This window comes from Hyaena hyaena, unplaced genomic scaffold (assembly GCF_003009895.1).
Source record: "Hyaena hyaena isolate Hyena2069 unplaced genomic scaffold, ASM300989v1 scaffold_519, whole genome shotgun sequence".
In the NCBI taxonomy this organism is placed as follows: Eukaryota; Metazoa; Chordata; class Mammalia; order Carnivora; family Hyaenidae; genus Hyaena; species Hyaena hyaena.
The window spans coordinates 359,088-384,899 of NW_024081154.1; the positions used below are offsets into that span (position 1 = coordinate 359,088).

Genomic DNA, 25,812 nt, shown 5'->3' on the forward strand with positions numbered 1-25,812 from the left:
AAAATAAATAAAGCATGGTTTTCTGCTAAAGGAAAAGACAATTATTTGGCATAACCTTGGTGAAAGTAGTACCATTTGTGACTTAAATAAGAAAGTTATGTTTGAATTTTAAATCAGGAGGAAATCAAATTATATGTGTGAAGTTAAAATTGATTTCAAGGTAATGAACCTCTATAAATGAGTTCTGGATGGGAATCAGTTAATTTTATTTTCAAATAATGCACAAGATGATGACTTAAGTAAAACAGCATCACAGGGAAGGAAACAATCAACAAAACTCAAAGGCAACCTACAGAATGGCAAAAGATATTTGCAAATGACATATCTCATAAAGCTCTAGTATCCAAAATCTATAAAGAACTGATCTAATTCAACACACAAAAAAATAAATAATCCAATTAAAAGGTCAGAAGACATGAATAGACATTTTCCCAAAGAAGACATCCAGATGGCCAACAGACACATGAAAGGATGCTGAACATTGCTCATCATCAGAGAAATACAAATCAAAACTACAAAGAGGTATCACCTTACATCTGTCAGAATGGCTAAAATCAACAACACAAGAAACAATAGGTGTTGGCAAGGATGTGGAGAAAGGGGAACCTTCTTGCACTGTTGGTGGGAATGCAAACTGCTGCAGCTACTCTGGAAAACAATATGGACGTTCCTCAGAAAGTTAAAAATAGAAATACCCTACTTTCCAGCAATTGCACTTCTCAATATTTACCCATAAAATTAAAAAAAAGTACTAATTCAAAAGGATATATGCATCCCAATATTTGTAGCAGCATTATCTACAATAGCCAAATTATGTAAAAAGCCTAAGTGTCCAGAGATGGATAAACTAAATGTATCTACAATGAAAATATTACTCAGCCATAAAAAAGAATGAAATTTTGCCATTTGCAATGACATGAATGGAGCTAGAGGGTATTTTTCTAAGCAAAGTAAGTCAGAGAAAGACAAATACCATATGATTTCACTCATATGTGCAATTTAAGAAACAAATGAGCAAAGGGAAAAAAAAAAAGGCAAACCAAGAAACAGATTCTTAACTACAGAGAAAAAAAAAAACTTATGGGTACCAGAAAGAAGGTGGGTGGTGAATGGGTTAAATAGGTGATGGGGATTAAGCTTGTGATGAGCACCAGATGATGTATGGAAATACTGACTCACTATATTATATACCTAAAATGAATATTACACTGTATGTTAACTGGCATTAAAAAAATCTTTTTTTAAAGACAAAAGAAAAACAGCATCAAGGGGAAAATAATACTGTCATTTCCATGCATCTATTGTCTCTGTGTCTAGGTCCTGAGGCAGTGGTTAGGGGATGAGAATCCACATGCCAATTGTCACCGAGGCCTCCAATCAAAAAACACCACCCAGTTTTACTCTAGAAAATAGTAGGCCCAGCAAGATTCTTATTCAAAATCTTCATTATGCCTCAGGCCATAATAATACTTAAGTGGCTTTAAAAATTTCTCTAGCATTGACTTCACATTTTTTCCTATTTTCCTGAACTGTATTTTTACTTGAGCTGTTGTGCATTGTGTGTCTTCTCTTTATGATATATAATTCACATGCCACATTATTACTTAGACTTTTTGGCTTTGAAATCTAAATCAGAAGGAAATACTGACATATATAGGTCACTTTTACAAAAATAAGTATTCAGTAAGTGTTCTTCAATTAGCTGTATCTCTAAAATTGAGAAGGCCCATATATGACTAGATTTTTCTACAAGAGAAGTTATTCTTGGAAATTTCAACTTACATCCCATGAATATGTATTCTTCTATTCCCACTAGATATATGTGCAATTTCTTCACCAGTTCCACTTAATTTCTTCCTTTCTGCTATACTACATTGCTTAATTTGCCCTTTCAGCCACCATGGAGCTGATGTAGTTTCCTTTATAAACTGTCATCACATTTAAAATCATCTTCTGCAACACGCCAGCTAGAGTTACCTAAATCAGGCAATTCCTCCTCTATCAACTCATGGAGTACCTATATCAACATTTATCACAAAATTATAATTGTGTGATTTTTGGCCATTACTCCATCATGACTGCAAATCCCTAGAGAAAGACTTGCTCTGGGGCACCTGGGTGGCTCAGTCAGTTAAGCATCCGACTTCGGCTCAGGTCATGATCTCACAGATAGTGGGTTCAAGCCCCACGTTGGGCTCCGTGCTGACAGCTAGCTCAGAGCCTGGAGCCTGCTTTGGATTCTGTATCTCCCTCTTTCTCTGACCCTCCCCTGCTTACGCTGTCTTTCTGTCTGTCTGTCTGTCTCTCTCTCTCAGAAATAAATAAAACATTAAAAAAAAAAAAAAAAGTCTATGCCCTGTTCATCTTTATGTCCTAGCACCTAACACAGGAATTATCACACAGTAAATGCTTGGGAAGGTTTCTGATTGAATGAGAAGAATCTACCTGTAAGCATTTTGGAGAACAAGGACCATGGGTGTCTCTACCTCCTCAAGATTTATTTCTATGATTTTGAGTAGCCTGCCTGTGTTTTCTCTCCCAAGGACAATCTATCTCTGAAGAACCATTACTACCAAGTCAATGAAGAAGCTTAAAAACGCAACACAAACACTGAGAAAAAAATATTTCTGTTGTTTCCCAATATGAAAACTCATAATGTCTAAAAAGAGTTTACAACTGTAGAATCTGATTCTCTTAATCTCTTTGTCCCTTATATAAGAAAGCTGCACAAGATATTCTCCATTAAATGCCAAATCAACAGGGATTAAAAATGACTCAGCTGGGGACATCTGGGGGACACAGTTGGTTAAGCATCAGACTTTGGCTCAGGTCGTGATCTTATGGCTTTTAAGTTCGGGCATCACATCAGGCTCTGTGCTGACAGCTCAAAGCCTGGAGCCTGCTTTGGATTCTGTGTCTTCCTCTCTCTCTCTTCCCCTCCCCTACTCACACACTGTCTCTCTGTCTCTGTCTCTGTCTCTCTCTCTCTCTCTCTCAAATAAAATAAATAAACATTTTTTTAAATGTATAAAATGACTCAGCTATAAAACGACTTTTAGTTCTGCAAAGGGATACTTGTCTACTTGAATGTGTTCTGTATCTCTAAACACGTGGTAATCAGTGGATTTTGTGAAATTGCTTCCATTGAATTAATCTACACTACATTTACTATCTTATTCTCCTTTTGCTCTAGGCTTTTCAACTATTTATTTTATCCTAATATTCTTTCACATTGAGGGAAGAAACGTATAATAAATGACAGAAAATGACATGCTTGTAACTGAAATACTGGCTAAGTCTCATTTAAATGGGAGGGCAGGAAGCAGTTCAAGAAGACAGCATAGGAAGATCCTGAACTCACCTCTGTCAGTTCTCTCAGAAAAGAACCTGAGAAGCAACCGAAAAGCTACTCCACAAGAAAGGATAAAAAGACCACACAGAGACGTACTCTTGCCAAAACCCCTGGCACAGTGACTCACAATTCAAAAAAAAACTCAAAACACAAAACAAATATAAAGAAATACAGACATACATGAATCAGGACAAACCTACACACCTGCCGCTTCTCCCTGAAGAGCAAGGGATTTGTGTTCCACACTAGGTACCACAGCCCTCGGCACCTAAAGTAGAGTCAGGAACCCCCCAAATGTCTGGTGTTAAAAGCCCACAGGAATTAAATTAAGGAGAACGACAGGGTTATGAAGAACAAAGATTTCCCTCTTAAAGGGCTCACATGCAGGACCCAGCTCAAAAAACAGGAGTTTGAAAAAAGTCTAGACCACAGGTGAAGGAACTATACTTGTTAAAGTATCTACCAGAGGGGCAGAAGTCTGCTCATATTCTCTCTAGTGGATACCATTTTTATAGGCTACTTCTACATTGCTAATGCCAGTACTGGCAGGTGCCATTTTTGTACGTCACTCTAACCATCTAACAGCTATGGGAGAGCAACACCCTCTCCTCACTGGCCAGCACATTTAGGCATGGCAGGTGAGCAGACCCATGCCTTCTACCCCTGGACTCTGCCATAGTTGTACAGCCATGTGTTGTACACACAGGGAATGTCCCTTGCATACCATAATTGAATGGAGTGGGAGGGTTAGGTTTCTGAACTCCACAAAACTCAACATACTGGACAAACAGCTCAAAAGACAACCAAGAACAAGGGTAAGGTTAAATGTTAAGGTTCATCTCCTACACAGAGCCATTCACAAAGACAGGAAGATATAGCTGTTTTACATAATACCCAAAAACAAATACAGACAATAAAGCAAAATTAGGAAACAGAGGAACATGTTCTAAATGAAAGAACAAGATAAAATCCAAGACAAAAACCTTAATGGAATGGAGATAAGTCATTTATCTGAGAAGAAGTTCATAAAATGCTAACTAAAGTCAGAAGAAAAATGGATGAACACTGAAACTTCAACAAAGAGAAAAATATAAGAAAATATCAAACACAGTTCACAGAGCTAAAGAATACAGTAATTGCTGTGAAAAATACACTAAAGGGAATCAAAAGGAGGTTAGATGATACACAAAAATGGATCTGCGATCCAGAAATGAGGGTAGTGGAAATCACCCAAACACCCACAGAACAGCAAAAAGATAAACAAAAAGTTTAAATGAGAATAGTTTCAAGAATCTGTGGGAAAATATCAAACATACTACATTCACATTATATGAGTCCCAGAAGGAGAAGAAAGAAGGAAGGGGGCAGAAAACCTATTTGAACAAATAATGGCTAAAAACTTCCCTAACCTGGAGAAGGAAAAAGACATCCAGGTCCAAGAAGCACAAAAAGTCCCAAACAAGAGGACACAGAAAGACACACGAAGACACATCGTAATTAAAATGACAAAAGTTAAAAACATAGAATTTTAAAAGCACCAAGAGAAAAACAACTAGGGAAACCACAGATGACTACCAGATGACTTTTCAGCACAAACTCGGTAAGCCAGAAAGGAGTGGCTTGATATACTCAAAGTGCTGGGAAAAAATAAAAACAAAAACAACTTCCAACCAAGAATACTCTACCCAGGAAGGTGACTCAGAATGGAAGGAGAAATAGTTTTCCAGACAAGCAAAGACTAATAAGCTAATTCATCACCACTCAACTGGCAATACAAAAGAATTGTTAAAGGGATTACTTTAAGCACTGAACTAAAGGCTGTAACTAGAAGTAAGAAAATATATGAAAGAAAAAAGATCACACTGATAAAGCATATACAGAGTAAGGTAGTAGATCAACCACTTATGAGACCATACAAAGACAAAATAGTAAAATCAACTGTAACTGCAATAATTAGATAAGGGAGACACAAAATAACTGTAAAATGTGATATCAAAAACATAAAACATTGGGAATGGGTAGTAAAAATACAGTGCATTTAGAATGCCATCTAACTTAAATCACTATCAAAATAAAATACTTCTCTCTCTCTCTCTATGAATGTCATGGTAACCATAAAACAAAATCTTAAAATAGACACACAAAATATGAGAATGATATCTAAACATAAAACTAAAAGTCATCAAACCACAAGGAAAGACAGCAAGCAGGAACAGAGAACTATAAAAACAACCAGAAAAAAAAAGTAACAAAATGGCAATAAGTATATACCTATTAATAATTACCTTAATTGTGAACACTAAATTCTTTGATAAAAAGATACAGGGTGGCTAAATGGATTTAAAAAAAAAAAAAAAAAAAAACAAGACTCAGGGGTGCCTAGGTGGTTGGTTAAGGTCTGATTTCATGATTTCATGATTTTGTGAGTTCGAGCCCCATATCAGGCTCTGTGCTGACAGCTCAGAGCCTGGAGCCTGCTTTGAATTCTGTGTCTCCCTCTCTCTCTGCCCCTCCCCTGCTTGCACTCTGTGTCATTCTCTCAAAAAAAAAAATTAATATATCCTACAAAGCATCTTGTCTAATCACAACAGTATGAAAGTAGAAATCACCTTCAAGAAAACAACTGGAAGAAAACAAAACATATAGAGACGACACAACAGGCTACTAAACAACCAATGGATTAACAATAAAAAAGGAAGAAGCCAAAACCAAATTACCTGGAGACAAATAAAAATCAAAACACAACACTCTAGTCCATATTACCCAAAGCAATCTATAGATTCACTGTAATCCCTATCAAAATTTCAATGGCATTTTTCACAGAATTAAAATGAACAATTCTACTACTCTTTTAGAAGCACACAAGAACCCAAATAGCCAAAGCAGTATTAGGAAAGAGGCACAAAGCTAGAGGCATTATGCTCCCTGAATTCAAACTACCCTGCAAAGCCACTGTGATCAGAACATTATGTACTAGCACACAACAGACACACAGATCAATAAAACAGAACAGAGAGCTCAAAAATAAACACATAATCATATGATTAATTAATTTACGAGAAAGGAGGCAAGAATATACAACAGGGAAAAGACAAATTTTAACAAATAGCATTGGAAAACTGGATAGTTACATGCAAATGAATGAAACTAGACCACATCCTAAAGTAAAATAATGAAAAATGGATTAAAGCTTTGAACATAAGACCTGATACCATAAAAATCCCAGGAGAAAACATAGGTGGTAAGCTCCTTGACAGTCTTAGTGGTATTTTTTGGATTTGACTCCACAGGCAAGAACAACAAAAGCAAAAATAAACAGAAGGGAGTATAGCAAATGAACAAGTTTTTGCAAGTAAAGGAAACTGTCAACAAAATGAAAAGGTACTGTACTAAATAGGAGATAATATTTAAAAATCATATATTACATAAGCAGCTAATACCCAATATATATAAAGAACTCACCCAACACAAAGGCAGAAAAATTAAAAATGGGCACAATATCTGAGTAGAAGTTTTTTCAAAGAAGACATACAGATGGCCAAAAGGCACATGAAAAGATGCTCAACATCACTAATTATCAGGGGAATTGCAAATTAAAACCACAATAAGATCATCTCACAACAGCCAGACTGACTATTACCAATCCCGCCCTCCCCCACACACCATACACACAAAATAACAAATATTGGGGAGGATGTGGAGAAAAGGAAACTTTCATTCACTGTTGGTGGGAATTAGTACTACCACTATAGAAAACAGTACAGAGGTTTTTCAAGAAATTAAAAATAGAACTACTATACAATCCAGCAATTCTACTTCTATGTATTTATCCAAAGAAAACAAAAACATTAATTGGAAAAGATATATGCATCCCTATGTTCATTACAGCTTAATTTACAATAGCCAAGATATGGAAGCAACCTACGTGTCCATCCATAGATAATGGAAAAATATGTGGTACAGATATACAATGGAATGTTACTCAGTCATTAAAAAGAAGAAAACCTTGCCCTTTGTGACAACATGGATGGAGCCTGAAGGTATTATGTTAAGTGAACTGAGTCAGATAAAGATAAATACATGATTTCACTTATATGGGGGATCTAAAACACAAAACAGATGAACAAAAAAAAAAAAAAAACAAGGCAAAACCAGACTCACAGAAGAGAGACCGATGGTTGCAAGAAGAGAGGGAGTCTTGGGGATGGATAAAATGGGTGAAGGGGATTGAGAGGAACAGACTTCCAATTATAAAATAAATGTCATGGGGATATAATGTGTGGCATGGGGAATATAGATAATAATATTACTTATTAACTTCGTATGGTGACAGATGGTAACTAGACTTCGCATGGTGATCATTTCAGAGTGTATATAAATGTCAAATCACTACATGAACACCTAAAACTAATATAATGTTGTACATCAATTATACTTCAATAATAACAAAAAAAAAAATACTGGTTCAAAGCTGGTATATACACAATTAAGTCCCATTTGTGAAAAGTTACATCCCACAGGGAGGTAAAGGTATGCTTAAATTGGGAAGCTGTATTCCATGCAGTTTACCTTATTTTTTTCCACTCATAAAATAAATGAAAAAAGATTTAACTTTGGGATCATTTAAAACTGTATTCTTTAAAGGAAATAAAGGCAAAGTCCATTATGAAAAAGAACTAAGTGTGTTTAAATGAAAGTGCCTTGAAGAAATTTCAATGCTTCTCTAGAGTTTAAAAATAAACAAAGGGAGGAAAAAAGGGAAAGCAGTCACAACACTGAATATAACACCACCTCAAAATCCAAGGTGAATTTCACAGCTTGTTATATAACACTGTCAAGTCTCTTACTCCAGCAGAGTTCTTGGAAAAATCAAAGTTTCAGCTTCCAGACATTCCATAAAGCCTATGCTCTACCAATAAAATGAAATCTGGAGTCACCACAATTAGGCAGGAAGGTGGTACAATACCCAATCAACAAAATCAGATAAATAATTGAGTCACACACATCACTGACATTCCGTCTGTTTTTTACGACATGCTAGATGCTTGTAATTCCCTGGCAACTGTGTAAACTATGTCTCAAATTCTCAGTCATTGGTCTAAGGCCTCTGCCAGCTTTCCATGTAAAATAAGTTAAAATATATATATATATTTTTATATATATTTATATTTATATATAATGATAACAATAAAAGAAAGAATGGGAAGCCAAGTAGTTCACAGATAGATTTCACCAGGTAATTACTGGATGGGGGTTTAGGAGAGCGTGCAAGTAAACATCAACCACTTAACAGTTCACAGTTCCGGGGCAAGGATGCGATGCCGATCACTTGTTGACAGAGGCCCATCAGCATGAGTCGCAGCATCAATTCACATTATTTAAATATATTAAAATAAAACTTCTAAAAATCTGAGTATAGTTTTTTTCACAGAAAAAAAGGCAGCAGAATAAAAGAAACTCATATAACATTTGTAGCTTTTAAAGATACACATTGTATAAATTCATGAAGTCATCAGCCATACAAATTTTGACATCTGAGTGTGCAGATTGAAAAAATAAGGAGCCACAAGCGCATGGTAGGAAATAAATCTATAGCTTATTTAACTTTACAAATTTCAAACACAATCAGAAAAATCTTTCAAAATTAAAGAACTAAATAAACATAAAAATGAATTTAATACAAATTGTTCCTTAAGTTACCTAGATAATTTTTATTGGATAATTTTTTGCAGAAAACTGCTTTAAGCTCTCCCTCAATTTTGTAAATTCAGCTGGAGTTCTAACTCTAAAGTGTTTCATCAATATACAGCAAACCAAAATGTTTGCAGGGATATGTGATGACCAATAAAATTATTAGAATAATTTAAATGCTTGATTTCTTCATCAGCTTAAGTGCCTTCTGTGATTATGATGTATACGTATGAAGTAGCGATTGTCCCCACATGAAAATGTTCCTATTAAGCATATGCTAAATCAACACCACTCTATGTCTGAGCATAAATGAAGATAAAACACTCAACATTATGATTCAATTAAAAACCTCCAAGATACGTTACCTGCCTCCTCGAGCACTGAAAGGCACTACATGGATTCCCAGAGGCCCTCCATCGTTGGGGACTTGTACGAGCTTTACCATATCACTGTGAGACAATGATGAATGAGGGAGCATGAACATGTACTGTAAACAAACCAAAACCAAAACGAAACAAAACAAAAAAACTGCTACAACACAGACACACAACAACAAAAGAGAACAAAGCGAAAATCCCACCAAGCACACACGCATACATGTACACATTCTGGAATAGAAGCGTGGTGATGAGAGCGACATTAAACACTACATACCTGAACACTAGCCTGCCAGCATGCAGGGAGAGCAATCAGCAGAAACAACTACATTAAAATGACACAGAACCATTTCTCTCGGACCACACTCTTCTATGTGTAATGCAAGTACACATTTTGTAACTCAAAACTCTAGATTTCCATGAAAAATTTTCCATCCCAATGTTTATTTCAAGGACAATATAGATTAAATGAATAAAGGTGTTTTGGTTGCAGAGCACATTAAAATTTACAAAATGCTCCTGCATATGTCACATGATTGGTCCTTCCAACAGCTCAATGAGGTTAAAGCTTTTGCCTCTGGAGGTGACAGTCCACATGTGACCCAGCCATCTTTACTTCCCACTGTTCCACCACAATTCAGTCACCATTCCTACTTCTCTAAGTGTAACCTCAATGCCGGGTATGAAACTCCTTTCTCAAAGCCAATAAGTACCTGCTAAAAATCAGTTTTCATAAGTTTTTGTAACTGAGCTTTAAAGTCATGAAGAGATATGGAAATAACATGAAGTTACTTCTATTACATAACTAAAGTACTTCACTATTAATATAGTACGTGTGAGTTTGATGAAAACGGGTATAATTTAGAGGATGTATATTTTCTAAATCTTTTAAATGAGATTTCACTTTCTTTATAGATTTTTCTGTGTGTGTATGTATGTGTGTCTGTGTGTGTGTGCGAGCGTGTGTAGGTGTAGTGCACAGAAATCTAATCAGGTGTTATCTGACAATTTACAATACTAGTATTTCAAGTAAATATCTAGTTGAAGCAACCTGGACAACTATAAAGGAAATGCTAATTCTCCAATTATATTCCTTAAATAAAAACCTAAAGTTATCCTATATACTATTAATGTCCTGACTATATATAAAGACTAAAGAAAATTAAAGATAGTGATATCAAACAAATCAAAATTCAGAATATGTACATAGATTTAATCACATACACTAATTAGGAAAAAAATTAAAATCCTGTCATACTGCCAAAATATTTATTAAAGTAATACTATTTAAGTGAATTTGTAATTTTTTATATTTTCATAGGATTTCATATCTTATTTTAGATACTGTTTATAATCATTGGACATCTATTTAATGATCAGTTTGTCAACTGGGAATAGTATGGTAACGTTAATAAATTTATTTTATTCCACACTCTTCCTAAAATGAACTAGGACATGGTAAGTCCTTCTCAAATGTAACAGTGTTGGTTGCAGTCTGTCTAAAAACATAACCAGATTCTAGAGCTTGTTTACTCTCACTGAGAGCAGTTTTTTGAGAACCTTCCATTGGAACACCAAGAAAAGACAGAATCAAGAGTTTAAATGTTGATATCTAGGCCCTTTCAACTTTTACCCAAAGGAAAAATTTAGAATGACTTCCCTCCATGGTCTAAACTACCAAGGGAAGAAGTCCTGAGAACCTTCCATTTAAACATGCCAATATTTAAGATAATTGTAAAGTTGAAATAATATAGCAAAGTTCTTCTTTGTCCTTTTATACCTAAAACCATATTCAAGGCCCCTAACCTATGACTCTAATTTTTCAACAAATAGAGATTTCATCATATCTCTCAAGAGACATTCAATTTTTCCAAATCAGAAAAATATATACTAATATGACTAATGCTTACATGATCTAACTGGTTTTTCAAGTAAAGTAGATGTATACATTTTTAAAAATTTAGCAAAGTTAAAGAACAAATGACCAAAACAATGACATCCAAAGCAATTTGAAAACAGTTACAGTGCTGTTAAGATGACAAACACTGTGAATCAAATACTATTTTATATTATAATTTAATAGTATTTGCCAAGGCATGAAACTCGGGACAGAAACATGTGAATTTCCATGCTATACTCCTTACATTACATAATTAACTCAATAGATGAAAGATGCTCTTGGAAAACAAACCAATGCAAGGCATGATTTTAAGCACAAACATTCTGCATGCCATATGCTTTTGGAATACTTGCTATCAGTGATGCTACATGTATGTTACAAATTCAGGTAAAAACATCAGTAACTTACTCCAGAGAAAAGCTGGGTATATTCTCCAAGCCGGTATCAGCATGTCCAACAGGTTCAACACGACTATTGTCTTCTTCTGTCCCATCCTCATCCTAGAAACACACAGCACAAATAGAAGTACACTCTGTGTTAGATTAACCTCCATAATGTGAAAAGAAACTGGATAAAACTGGAGCTTAATAGACATTATGATCGTGTTAACTGGGTCCTTCCTCTAGAGAGGAACACCTTTAATGATAAGATGGGTATGTGTACGTGACAAATTGTATTTCAAAATAACAGTTTCCTGAGTTAGCATACCCCAGGAGGTAGGCAAGATACCACTGCAATAAGGAAAGAACTTCTACGTACTTGAACTTTCTTATCATTTTTATTTCACTTTCTGGTGTATGTTTTTGGAAGTAATTATCCATTACTACAATGTATGTTAACAAATAAATGTACAGAATATAGGCAATATGTTTAACATGTTTACTAATCCAAACAGTTGAGACCATTAAAAACCTTAACTGCCAAAAGCTTCAAAGGTCCTCAGGTCCTACTAAACCAGATTTTCAAAATGAGCATGCAGTAAGTACAATCCAAGACTCAAATCCTTCATCCTCTGAAATATTTCACATACAGCTACCCTAAGCTAAATGTCTGATTATTTAGAGGTGTCTATAAAGGGATTAAGATCTTAGCCATAAAGAACCACCTCTGTTTACTTCTGTTATGAAGTACCAAGCATAAAGAACGGTACAAACAGCAAAATAGTCAACCACCACTTTTGTATTCTTCCTTGCAAAAAGCAGTATTGTATAAAAGTTATGTTCCAACATGTTGTAGAAATTGGGTATGTGGTACTGCAAAACATGAACGTCTAATAAATGAGATGATTCATAAAAATAATGCCATTCAAGAATATGCCTTACTTTATAATCTTGGCCATTGTCTTTCAATTAAGGAGTTCACTAACAGTAGGGTTGGCTTTTCAAGCTCATTTGAATAATGATAAACATGCCTAATATCAATGGTCTTATTAATCAAGTTAGATTATTTAGAAAAGACTTGGAATCTCTAATCATAGTCACTAAGAGGCTAGTATGATTTACCTTTGGTCCACAGTGTCTGGTATCCAGTAGATACTCTAAATATTTTGCTAATAAAAACAAAATCATCCCTACAAATCTCTGGGGTATTAAGTTTCAAAACACAAAATAATAAAATTTATTTAATATGTTTCTTGGAAGTTTACATGTATAACATACATACATGTAATTTGCTAGGTCTATCCTTTCTACTATACATAAATTTGATAACAGTGATTTTCTATGTTAATTTATTAAACTACCTATATAGGAAGTCCACCATTATTAAAGATCAATTTTATATTTTCAACTATGTAGTTGAGAGACTCATAGTAGAAATTTAAATGCCATCAACAAAGACATCAATTGACAAAATGATAAGCCAAGGCCCTAGGTTCTACACACTGTTAAACAATATGTTAAATTCTTCAAGCAATATTTAGGCAATGCAGAGCAGTTGGTAATACCCAATTGACATTTCCTCTGAGAATCTGCCAAGAAGCTAGATTCAGGGAGTGGATAGGTTCCATGTATCCTCAGTGGTGGTGCACTGCATGAAACCAAGGTACTTGAAGATTGATGATCCTGTGTTTTAAGAGGCTCTAATACACACTTCTTAGTCTTCTTCCTCTTAAACACAGACACACAACACATTTCAAAGGTTAACCAGCATCTTGAACCTGTCTACAAAGCCCCTTCACATGTAAAGAAGAACTCTATCGCAGTGGCGATAGAGAGGAGAGTGAAGTGATTGTTTATAAATCAGATAGAAAACATACAAATAATCTTTCATATTAAAAACATTTCGTTTCAGGATTCATTAATAATTTAAGCTCAACAGAAATGCCACCATGATGTATAACCAGTGAAACACCTAGGTTGTACTATGAAAGAGCCACATAAATGAAATGCCCCAAACTACAGTGATAAAACAGTAGCTGATAATTTACACATTCATTGTTCCCACAGTGGCCATTATCGTGCCCCCAAGAGCACGCAGAATATTATTTCATGCAGCTGCATATGGTGTTCAGTTTAGATCACAATACTCACTGCCCTGAGGCTGAGCTGTGATTGCTGTGGGAACCACAACTTACAATTTTCCAGCTTCTGGATGTGTAAATCTCGTTCCTATATTGCTTTATTTTGTTGTTTTGTACTTTTAAAAAGCTGCGACCGAACATAGTTGCTTTAAGCATGAGTTATTTACTGAATTCCATTACAGACATAGAAAATGAAACTTGGCAATTATTTATCGCAAAACAATATTAAAGGCCTAAAATAATAATTTAAACTACATATTGTTAAAAAAAAATTTCCAGGTGAGAAAATACACTTCTTATACCTTCCCTTCTCTCCATTTTATAGCAGAGTGTAGTGGTTAAGAGCCCGGGTTTGAGAATCAAACAGATTTGGGTGTGAGTACCCATTTGCCAATTTTATATCCTTAGGCAAGTTACATACCTCTTTTCTATTTCTTTCCCTCCTTCTGTAAAACGGAAACAATAAAAACATCTTCTGAGGACTACTGAGAGGGATGACAATCCATAAAACAAGCATAACATGGTGGCTAACTCTTAGTAATTGCCCAATAATTGTTAGCTGTTATTGAAAAGAGACATAAATAATTACCTTAAATAAATGATTCAATGCAAAGCTACACAATTATATTTTAAGACTATATATTCATCGTTTCATACGTTGTACCTTACAATACAACTTAATATTAAACATACTACCTACTCAAATAGAAAATGTATCATCTAAATTTTAGAAACTTTCATAAAACCTGACATTCTGTGCTTTCCTATATAAAAAGTACCTTCATTATAAAAGGTCTCTGAAATGAGAAAACATATTGAAAATATAAACAATTAAATGCAGTACCCAATCAAATAAATGGCATGAGGAGGAAAACACTATGGGTTACCAGTTGAAGGAATTTTCAGAGAAAAAACTAGATGTCAACAACTGTGAAGAGTCTATCATTTTGCCCAACATGAAAGCTCCTAACTTAGTCTGCATAGCTTCATGGATGCTAGCAGAAAAAAGCGAGATCCTTGGGTCAGAGACAGAGGACAGTTTATTATAGCAGTAGTCAGAGTATCATCCTTTTATGTACTGGTTTCTACAGTTGAAATTCTCACAAGTGACGAGAAGAGGACCAGGGAACACTGGCACACACAGAAAGAACCTGAGCTTAGGGGACTCAAAAGCCTTACACAGGCAGTAAGCATGTCTGCCCATGGCTCTGAAGGAAGACACTATACCTATCTTCCAAGGCTGTCTGCTGTATAGACATCCTTAAAGGGAGAGTCCAGGACAAAGTCCTCTGCTCTCGAGGTACACAAAAGTGGAGAATCATGGAGAATTATTTCCCAACAACAGAATTTAATCAAAGCATTGCTGAATGCTGGCATTTGTATGATTGCTAGCAAACTAAATGTAGGAGTATCATTAACAGATGCTCTATGATAATAATGCTTTTTAAAAATTTTTCTCATGTTAATTTATTTTTAAAGAGAGAGAGAGTGAGCAGGGGAGGGGCAGAGAGAGAGAGGGAAAGAGAGAGAATCCCAAACAGGTTCTATACTGGAGCTCGATATCAGGAACCATGACATCATGACCTGAGCTGAGATCAAGTGTCAGATGCTTAAACCAGCTGAGCCCCCCAGACACCCCAACAATGCCTTTTGTAAATTTTTATTTATTTTTGAAAGAGAGAGAGATAGAGACAGCATGAGCAGGGGAGGGTCAGAGAGAGAGGGAGACACAGAATCTGAAGCAGGCTCTAGGCCCTGAGCTAGCTGTCAGCACAGAGCCCGATGCGGGGCTCAAACCCACGAACCGTGAGATCATGACCTGAGCCGAAGTCAGAGGCTTAACAGACTGAGCCACCCAGGTACCTCCCCAACAATGCCTTTTTAAAGTACATGAAATTCTGGGGCGCCTGGGTGGCTTAGTCGGTTAAGCGTCCGACTTTCGCTTGGGTCATGATCTCGCGGTTCGTGGGTTCGAGCCCCGCATCGGGCTCTGTGCTGACTGCCAGCTCAGAGCCTGGAGCCTGTTTCAGTCTGTGACTCCCTCTCTCGCTGACCCTCCCCTGCTCACGCTGTCTCTCTCTCTCTACTAGAAATAAATAAAAACATAAAAAAAATTTTAAAGTACATGAAATTCTACTATTATTATAAGAGTCATGCCTTTCACATTAAAAGAAAAAAGTTTTCATTGCAGAATTCTATGATCAACCAACCAAACAAAAATCAAGAATGAAATTTGAAAAAGTTTTTCATATATGTGGTCTCTACTTCCAATGGACCCTTTCATATGAATCTATTTTTGGATGTGCATCACAAAAATCCAAGAAATTCAATAAAGCTGTATACAGAATTCAAGGAAAGCCCCAGCATAAGGTAAAAGCCCAGAGAAGCAGAAGCCAGTTCTGATTAGAGCAACAGGATAGAGAAGTCTGGAAAGTCAATCTCCAGGAGAAAAAAGATATTAATAATTGATCTGATGGGGCATCTGGGTGGCTCAGTCGGTTGGGCGTCTGACTTCAGCTCAGGTCATGATCTCAACGTCTATTGGTTCAAGCCCTGCGTCAGGCTCCGTGCTAACAGCTCAGATCCTGGAGCCTGCTTCGCATTCTGTGTCTCCCTCTCTCTCTGCCCCTCTCCCACTCATTCTCAGGCTCAAAAATAAACAATTAAAACATTAAAAAAAATAATTGGTCTGATATTTTTGAACATTTGGAAAATATTTGACAGACCTGATAGAGAATGTGGGGGAAATTTTTCAGAAATATACAGATAACATAAATTTTTAAAAGGTCAAAGCAGTGGACTCCAGGAACAACAAAGGAAAATGTGTACGAAAGAAAATTTTATCAGAGTACCTACTTGGTATGCAGTGAGCCACAAGTTACTATATAATGTGAGGCTAGCTATCATTTTAACTTAGACTATTGGGAGGAAATGGGGACATGGAAAGTAAAAGTGGCATAAAAGGAAAAACTATCTTTCATAGTGACAGGTCAACAAATGTCAATAATTGGTAACCAGAAAAGAGCAACATAAATATTTTATTTAGAAACATGGAAGTAAATACCAGAAAAAATATCTGTATAAAATAGTCCCTCTGGGGAGAGGGACTGGGAAAATCAGGAGGAGCAGAATAGAGAGTACTCATTTTTTCATTAGAAGCCTTCAAGTATTATTTACATATTTTTATTCCAACTAGGTATTTGAAATGCCCAAAGGACCTAAGGCAGGAAACTCAACTTGCCAGCAAGGTAGCATTCCGCTTTCGTCTCTGGGAGCAGCAGACCACACAGCTGTCTGGGGGCTATTCTTGTGGGTCCCCAGTTGACAGCTCAGGTGAAGGCAAGGACACAGGTCAATGGATGGCGAGCACTACGATGGCTTAAAAGCCTCACACCTCACAAAAGCCAGTACCTCAACACAACACCATAGGCAGAGTGGCTTGTCACATATTGGCAGTCTTCTGAGTCCATGCGCAATTTACTAATCAGAGGTCACTTTTACCATAAAGATAGTTGATGGAAGCCTTTATCAGGTTTTCAGAAAAAAATAGCCCCCAGACCCCTAAAGGTTAAATTCTCATGCAGAAGAGGGGAAAGATTTTGTTAACCTTTTACCTACCATATTATATTGACTAAGCAAATTTTTTTAAAAGATGGAGGAGTTCTAGTCAAAGGAGAGAAAAGGATAAGAGAAAATGAATACTTGATAAACTTGGGTGAGGAGAAAGAGTTTCATCCCAGGTTGGAAATATGTATCAGGCAAGTGGGGATAAAGACATATGAATTTATTTGTTCTCTGTTTCTAGGAAAAATTAATTACCTTACTCTCTTCCATAATATGAATGATATAAAGGCCAAGCTTCACTTGAAAATGGCCCTACACAACAAACATGATACATTCTGAAATCACAAGCACTCACATGAACTATGTGTTTAAGAAAACTAAATTTGGCTAAAATAATTATCTTTTTAATTTCAAAAATTATCTAGTTGTATTTCTTCCTGCTTGAGTACTAAATATCTTCTCCATAGTCACAGATTTAAACACACACACACACACACACACACACACACACACACACACTCAAGCAGATGTCATTACAAAGAAGGATTTGTAATTGGAACACTTAACAATTGAATGGTGCTTCCACTGATCACCACATAAAATAAGAGTAGAAATTTTGTAACTGGTTTGCTTATACAGCAAGGAAATGAAAAGTGCACTTTGTGCTTTGTAGGAACATGATAAAACTTTATCTAGAAACCAATCACCTGTATATCTACATTTAAAGTCTAAGTTCCAAGGAATTAAATATTTTGAATATACATGCCTACATACCTTAAGAAATAAGGTATCATTTTTAAACCATTTTATTAAAAAAACTAAAGTTATTTTGCCTCCTTAAATTTCCTGCACACCTATCTTTGATCTCTATGTTTATGAAGCACAAAAGGAAATGAAAGTTCTGGTGGTATCTTGTTAAACAAATTTACAATATTTTTCAAGTGTTTTTATTATTCTTAACAGTAAAATAATTTAATGGGCTCAATTATATTGCTGCAAAAATGTTCAACTAAACAGTTTTTTTCACACTTCTCAGAGTGTCTCTTAAGACTTTCCAAACTTACTGAGAGTCATGTTAACTACTAATGAGCTACAGCACCCCCCAAAAATATTTACTTGAATGTTCACAGCATGAATTAAATCACTTTTGGGGGGATCACATTTGGCAAAAAATAATTCTAAGGAGAATCTCTTTCCATATCCCCTAAGTATCACAAATACAATTCCAGAAGGCTTTTGTGTTAATGTTGCCACACTTGATTAATTGGCCAAATCACCAGGGAAAAGTAATTTCCCATCACATGTGGAAAACAATTGAAAACATCTGGGGGAGGGGGACTTCTCAATTGAAAATGATAAATCTATGGCAACCTCCTAAACAAATAAAATCAGGAAATGTGTAATATAATTTTACTTCATGACCATTATACTCCATTTGAGTAAAAACATTTATTAAAAAAACTAATTCAAATCCTTTAAGGATACACAATGCTAGATAATAAGACCTTTTAAAATAAAAATATTTTCTTGTACTTAGAGGGACATCAATAACATCTACTTTTAAATGTACCACAGTTCACTGTAACATAAACTGTACTCCACAGAACCCAGAGCTCAACACCAAATAACTGTGGAGTATATTAGGAATTATTCAGTATCTATGATGTTAAATATTAAGTGTGAGCTTCATCCCCTCAACAGGATTCCAGACATTCTCATCTCAAGTTAATACTGATCAAATGGAATGGCAAACATAGTATTTAACACAGCCCATGAAATTTTCATTTGCCACAGAAATGAAACATTTCCTGTCTGGGAACATACACAACATGACTCCACACACCCCAAGGCAAGAGTCTGTAAAAGAAGAACAGATGGTGCTGATTTATGAAAAACTATCTCACCACAGACAACAACAAAAAGTATGTATCTCTGCACCTGTTACATGCAGAGAGGAATCTCTAAACGAAGTTCCAAAATGTAAGTCTGCTTCTTGCAGACTGTTAGAATTTCAGGGCATGGAGAAATGGTACTGGAAAACATTTGGTCCAATATCCAATCATATACTAGAATCTCTTCCTTCACTTTATTCTTCCGTTTTTCCTACGCCCCCCATGATAAGGAAGCCCTTATATATTCCTTCTAAGAATCACTGAATTCAGTAACTAAGCCCAGCATCCCACCTGGCATCCTCTGCCTTGCTCCTATCCATGTTTGTGCCCAACAGATGACCATACCAGTGTATGTCACTTCAGCAATATTGAAGCCACCATACTGTTTACAATTCCCGCACCACATACTAATAATGGCCAAGCAGCCATCCATTACATGATATGATTTTAATCAGTCTAAATCAATCTGGTTTCAGATGGAGGCTGCTTACCAGAATAATACTCATTTGTTTTCTTTTGAACATTCCTGAAAAAATATTCTAATTTATGGATTGTTGAAATGTATGGATTTTGTAATCTGACAATCTTGCCTTTCTAACAGTAACATTCTAGTGCCTATTGAGGTGACATTTTAAAATGTTTTATTTTTAGAGGTGCCTGGGTGGCTCAGTGGGTTAAGCATCCAACTCGCGGTTTCAGCACAGATCATGATCTTACAGTTCATGAGTTCAAGTCCTGTATCAAGCTTGATTGCACTGTGAGTGCAGAGCCTACTTAGGATTCTCTCCCTCACTCCCTCTTGCTCAATCACTCCTCTCAAAATACATAAATAAACTTAAAAATATATATATACATATAATGTCTTATTTTGGTGGTGAAGTAAGTAATACCTGGGTAAGTAAAAAAGACTTATCTTAGTGGCATATTGAAATACCGGATTTTTAAAAAATATAACTATTTTCGTTCAAAAAACTATCTCTTTGGCTTAACAATGATTTCAAAATTAATATTTGATTAAGATATGAACTAAAATAATTTTAAAATAAACTTTTGCTAGTGATGAGTGCAAATCATTTCTTAAAGAGGCAAAAGATAAATTTTATAATGTATAATAAAAAATAATAATGATAATTGCTAATATATATCGAGGACCTACAATGTGCCCTACAAAGAAGCCACTTCTTTACTCTTCAATAAAACCTCAATTTAATCCTCAACACTGCCCTTAAGCATATTTCAATAAATAAAACATAAGGGATTTTTACAAACTACATAGAAAAACTTTTTTCCAAACATGAGTGAGCAACATACCCACATAATAAATCCCCAATGATTTGTACACAGTGCAGTTTGGCTGACAAAGCTGTGTTGCTGACATGCAAACTATTTGCTAATAAGGGTCACTAAACACTGTACATGAGAGCACATCTAGAGATATACTGGGCACACTCAGCACGTGCGGAGCTACAATGAACCACTGACCAAGGCAGGAGACCTGCCTCCTCTGCGTCCTTATTTGTGTTGCCAAGCAAGCCCTGGTTTCCTAATCTGAATAAAGGAAGTAACTTGATCTGTCTCAAAAACTGTGATGGGCTCATGGAAATCACTACATGCAAAGCATCTTACATATAAAAATAAAATTTTTAGAGAAAAAAGAATGGATTTTACTAAACATCTAAAACACAATACAATCTGCATATACACTCTTTCATTGAATCTTCACTCTAAGGTAGTAATTCTCATTACAAGGAAATTAGATCTAGATTTCAGATTTCCCTGCAATGGCTGGGCTAGGATTTTGAAATGGGCTCTGTGGTTCTTGATTTTGTCAAGGTTTTTTTCAATGTATTTTACTTAAGGAAGAGTGGCCTGAAACTCTTAAGTGATGCATGTGATCCTAGCCAACTAGTTAGTGTCAGGGCCAGGATCTGTGAGAACAGAAAATATGATAAAGTGTATGTTGTAAAACAAATACTAAAATCTAACATATAATAAATGAGCTTTCATACAGAATGACAATTACTGTTAAAATTGGGGGGATGGTCCATTTTAGGAGGAACACAGAAATAATGAACATCAGGAAATGTTACCAGTGGTTATATTTAGGTGGCAAGATTACAAATGATTTTTATTGTCTTTATAGCATTAGTATTTTTACCAGGAGCATAAAATCTTCTTAAAATAATTAAAGGCTATTTTTACTGTTTTTTAAACCTTACAGTACTTTTATAAATTAATTTTTATTATATAATATCAATACATTATAATTTCACTGAAAGTGACTTTGTAAAGAATCAAGGGCCTAAAAAGAAAATAGAACATCATAGGGAAGTTAAAAAGATGGACTATTCATTGGTTTGATATACATCATATTTAATCAGTCTTAAAAATCAAGCAGAGAGATTTTCCTAAATCAATGTTCGAGTGTAGTATACCAAATGGCAGCAGCGACTAAGATGAGAAAAAGACTTATTAAGATGTCGTATAAAATAAATTAGATAATTAGAAGAAATTTCAATAAATCAGAATCAAAGAAAAAAATGAAGGTAAGAGTGAAAAAGAGACACATCAAGGCAAGTTCATCACTAGACTCTGTGGTCCACAAATACATAAAAGGGTTTTCAAGAGGGACAAAAATATTTATTGTGTTTTTACCCTGCTTTCCTAGATGATAAATACATATTTCATCGTTATTAACTTTGAAGGGCTTATTAAGAAAACATATAGTAGTCTCAAGTTCTACACCTCATTAATTTAAGTTGTTAATAAGCAAGTAAAGAGTAATGCATGGGTCCTATAGTAAATCCACTCATGTAAACATGTATTAGAATATGTACTGGTTTATTATTTCTCAATGCAATATTATAATTTCACAAATGAAATGTAGTCATTAACTTACTTGAAATCAATAAATGGCTTCGATAAAGGAAGTGGCTTTAAAAAAATGATTTCACTCAATTTTCTAGTTGAATTCAATGAGAGAAAAACTAGTTGGTAGATTTCCTAGGGATCAAGGATTGTATTCTCTTAAACAAAATGAAATCAAATATATGTTTGATACAAGGTACATAGTGATACTGTTTTAAATCATGGTTCAAAAGTTTATAATATAAGAGACTTACAATAACAAAACTAATTAGGTGTCCACTGTTGCATTGTTTTTAATACCCAGAATGTGATACAAATGCAAACAAAAATTAAGATATTAAACAAATACACTAATTTAAGGTATTATACATGTATTATAATTGGTATGGCACCTTAGCCAGGTGGTTAAAAACATGGATTCTACATGATTTTGACAAATATAACTTCTTTGTACCTCAGTTAACTCATTTATATACTGGGAAGTTTAGTTGAGTTTCTACGAGAATCATAGGAGTTAATTAATGTAAAATACTTGGAATACTGCCTTGCTATGATTAAGTACTAGGTAGGTGTTTGAGACCTCCTTCTACATAAGTAAAACTAAATATTGATTTATAAAATATCTTTTGGCTTTGAAAAAAAGTCTGTCTTCTATCTTACACAAAAGTTTGGTATTTATAAAGATCAAATACCTTGTCTTCTTTGCATGCTCTCCAAGAAGACAGGTATTAACTCAAGAGAATTTCTCTCTTTTCTACCTTACATTTAGTATTTCCTTCCAGTTTTTTGAAACCATATAGGTTTTCTTTGTTTATACAAGAATAGTAATATAAATGTTTTAATTGATGTATTTTATTTCAAATTATACAGAAAACATCTTTAAATGATTTAATATTACAGCAATTCACTTATCATAGGATACTTTTCAACTCCAATAATTGTAGATTTTAATTTTTTTTGACGTTTATTCATTTTTGAGAGAGAGAGCATGTGTGGGGGAGTGGTGGCGGTGAGAAACAGAATCTGAAGCAGGATCCAGGCTCCAAGCTGTCAGCACAGAGCCTGATGCAAGCTCGAACTCGCAAACTGCGAGATCACAACCTGAGATAAGGTCAGATGCTCAACCGACTGAGCCACCCCAAGAACCTCTAGATTTTAAGATTTAGGATTATGCTTTTCGAAAGGAGTCTAAAATAGAATGTTTCAAATGACATGATCACTTTAAAGAGCTTAGTGCTAAATTGTTTTCTGAAAGGAACAAACCAAATGATATTTCTACCAGTTTCAAATTAAACTATACGTTTTACAACTTTTATTGTCTGCACTAGAAGACAACTGTCCATCAGACACTTGCATATTTGCACTTCCTGAGAAGACAGTATCTCCTTCTCAAGGGAGGTAACATAACCCACAGAGTGTGTAGGCCTCATATCTGGTCACTGATGACACTTCCATGGGTTTGGGGACTAAACCAAATATGCTGATGCCCTTGCTGCTGGCTGTGCTGAGAGAAATGAAGTCCTTCAGCTCTGACCCTGGAGCCTCACGTCCTCCATCTGTATCCACGAAACTGTGGCAGGCTAACTAGTTAGTTTGTAAACAGGATAGAATTTTAGACCCTTTGCAGTTCTTGACTGGCTGCCCTGACACGCACGCACGCGCGCGCACAACACACACACACACACACACACCATCCCTTAGTTAATTCGATCAACAAGAAGACTGGTTGTCATTCTAGTTTGAATTCAAGATTACTAATGAGACTGCATATTTCATCATGTTTGTGAAATGGCCACACGTGCTCTTTGTAGGTGTTCTATTCATTTATTTATCAGGAGCTTATGTTTTCTGTGAATTTTAACAAAATCCTTATAGACTAGTAATATTACTCCTTTAAATGTCATATGGATTACCAATGTATGGATCATGCTCATTTTGTATAAAATGAAGGTGCTGATACTAAGGAACAATACTTTATAAGAGTAATTTTCTCCTTTCACTGTTTTCCTTCTGCCTTTAATAAGGACCTTTTCCTCACTTCCTGTCACCTTTCCTTTCGCCCATGTCCCCAAAAATATCACTCTCTGCTCTAGGGTGCAACCTTTACAAATATTTCCACCCAAAAATGGTCTAGAGGAAAGAACTGTTTACAAGGGTGATTGCCTAGAATGTCCATTTGAACACACTCACTTATTACTAAAATTTTGTGATTCAGAGAAATGAATTAAATGCTCAGAGATCATTTCATTAGAGTTAATAACCATATCATTTGCTTTTGATTACACAATTTGATCCAATTATGTCAGTACTTTTGGTTTCCTCAGGTTGTTCCCTTGGGATATAATTAAATCCAGAATTCATGATTTGCAAATGGACAGAAAAACTTCAGCTCATTTTGTATTAAAGATTGTCCTATCAATATTTAGCAGAAAGAGATGCCTTCAAAAAAAAGAAACTCATAATTTTTAGCATAAAATGATTGAATAAATGATACGGAGGACAAATAAAAATATAAAATACAACAAATACTAGTTACTTTCACGTACAAAAGTGAAAGGTTTGAAATATTTATTTAGCTCATACTCAGAGATAGAAACTGTTTTACTCTTGAAATATTTACTCCTGAAATGTTCTGGTAAAAGAGCATCAAAGAGGGTTATTTGTTTTCCAAATAATAGACCAGGTTGATTTGGACTACTAGCAATAGGAATTTTCCCTCTTGAAAAGAGATTATTAGTAGAAAATTGGCTTTATAACTAATATCAGACTAAAATGAATTTTAAAACATAAGACAATAAAGTATGTTTTTAAAAAGCCACAACACCTATCCATTTAATACCATGATTCTAGATGGTAGGCCTGTTTATGCATGTGAACAATATGCAGTATCTTCAGATAAAGACATAGAAGAGGGAAGTGCATTCAGAAGCCTTTCACACTTTTCTGGTAAAGTCAGCTCAGCCTTTGTTATTCAGATTAGCTTTTCAAGGGTCAGAGCTACCTTTTTTCCCCTTATTTGAGAAATCTTCTGAATACCAAATACTATTTCCTATTCAAAACCCTGAATCTGTCATTAGGCAATTGCTAAAATAAGTCTCAAAGCTCTCTCAGCCTGATTCTTCTTTCTCTCTGTAATCCCCACTTGCCTGATTCAGGGATCTGTATCAGCAGGTTCCATTTCTCAGGCTCTAGTCACCTCTTGGGCATAAAATGTGAAACTCACTCCTCATTTGGCCATACCACTTTGGCTCTGTTCTCTGTCACTGTGGAAATCACTTTTACATATTAGAACTCTTTGTAAAAATGGAATTGCAGGGAGTTTGGGGAACTCATAAATATTCTTTACGGTAGGAAGTCGGTATTAATTCCATCTTCTTAAAAGGATCATTAAACTATGAGAAAACTTGTGACATTAGTAATAACATTGCCAAGGTCAAAGTTGTTGAGTCAAACATATTTGACTAGGTCAAAGAGACGTGCACTTCCAGACTTTTTTTTTCTGACAAGTTAAAGAAATGCCATCAAGATACAAATCACATTTTTAAAATAGCAGCACATATACTGTACCCCACAAGCCTAAGGAGGGTCATGCTATGGTGCAGGTGTCTTCTTGGTACACTTAAAATTCTATGACACCATGAATAAAA

The 25,812-nt window shown here is 35.2% G+C and overlaps 1 protein-coding gene across 15 annotated transcripts in view; it reads right to left on the reverse strand.

Annotated features, from left to right (window-relative positions):
- Nucleotides 1–25,812, reverse strand: part of PARD3 (par-3 family cell polarity regulator) — a 673,368-nt gene that overhangs the window by 284,856 nt on the left and 362,700 nt on the right. For all 15 annotated transcript variants that reach the window (XM_039255313.1, XM_039255311.1, XM_039255312.1 and 12 more), the window contains exons 6-7: nt 11,729–11,820; nt 9,409–9,492 (exon numbers count right to left, since the gene is read on the reverse strand). In XM_039255313.1, coding sequence (XP_039111244.1) covers nt 9,409–9,492; nt 11,729–11,820 — 176 coding nt within the window. The remainder of the gene's footprint in view (nt 1–9,408; nt 9,493–11,728; nt 11,821–25,812) is intronic.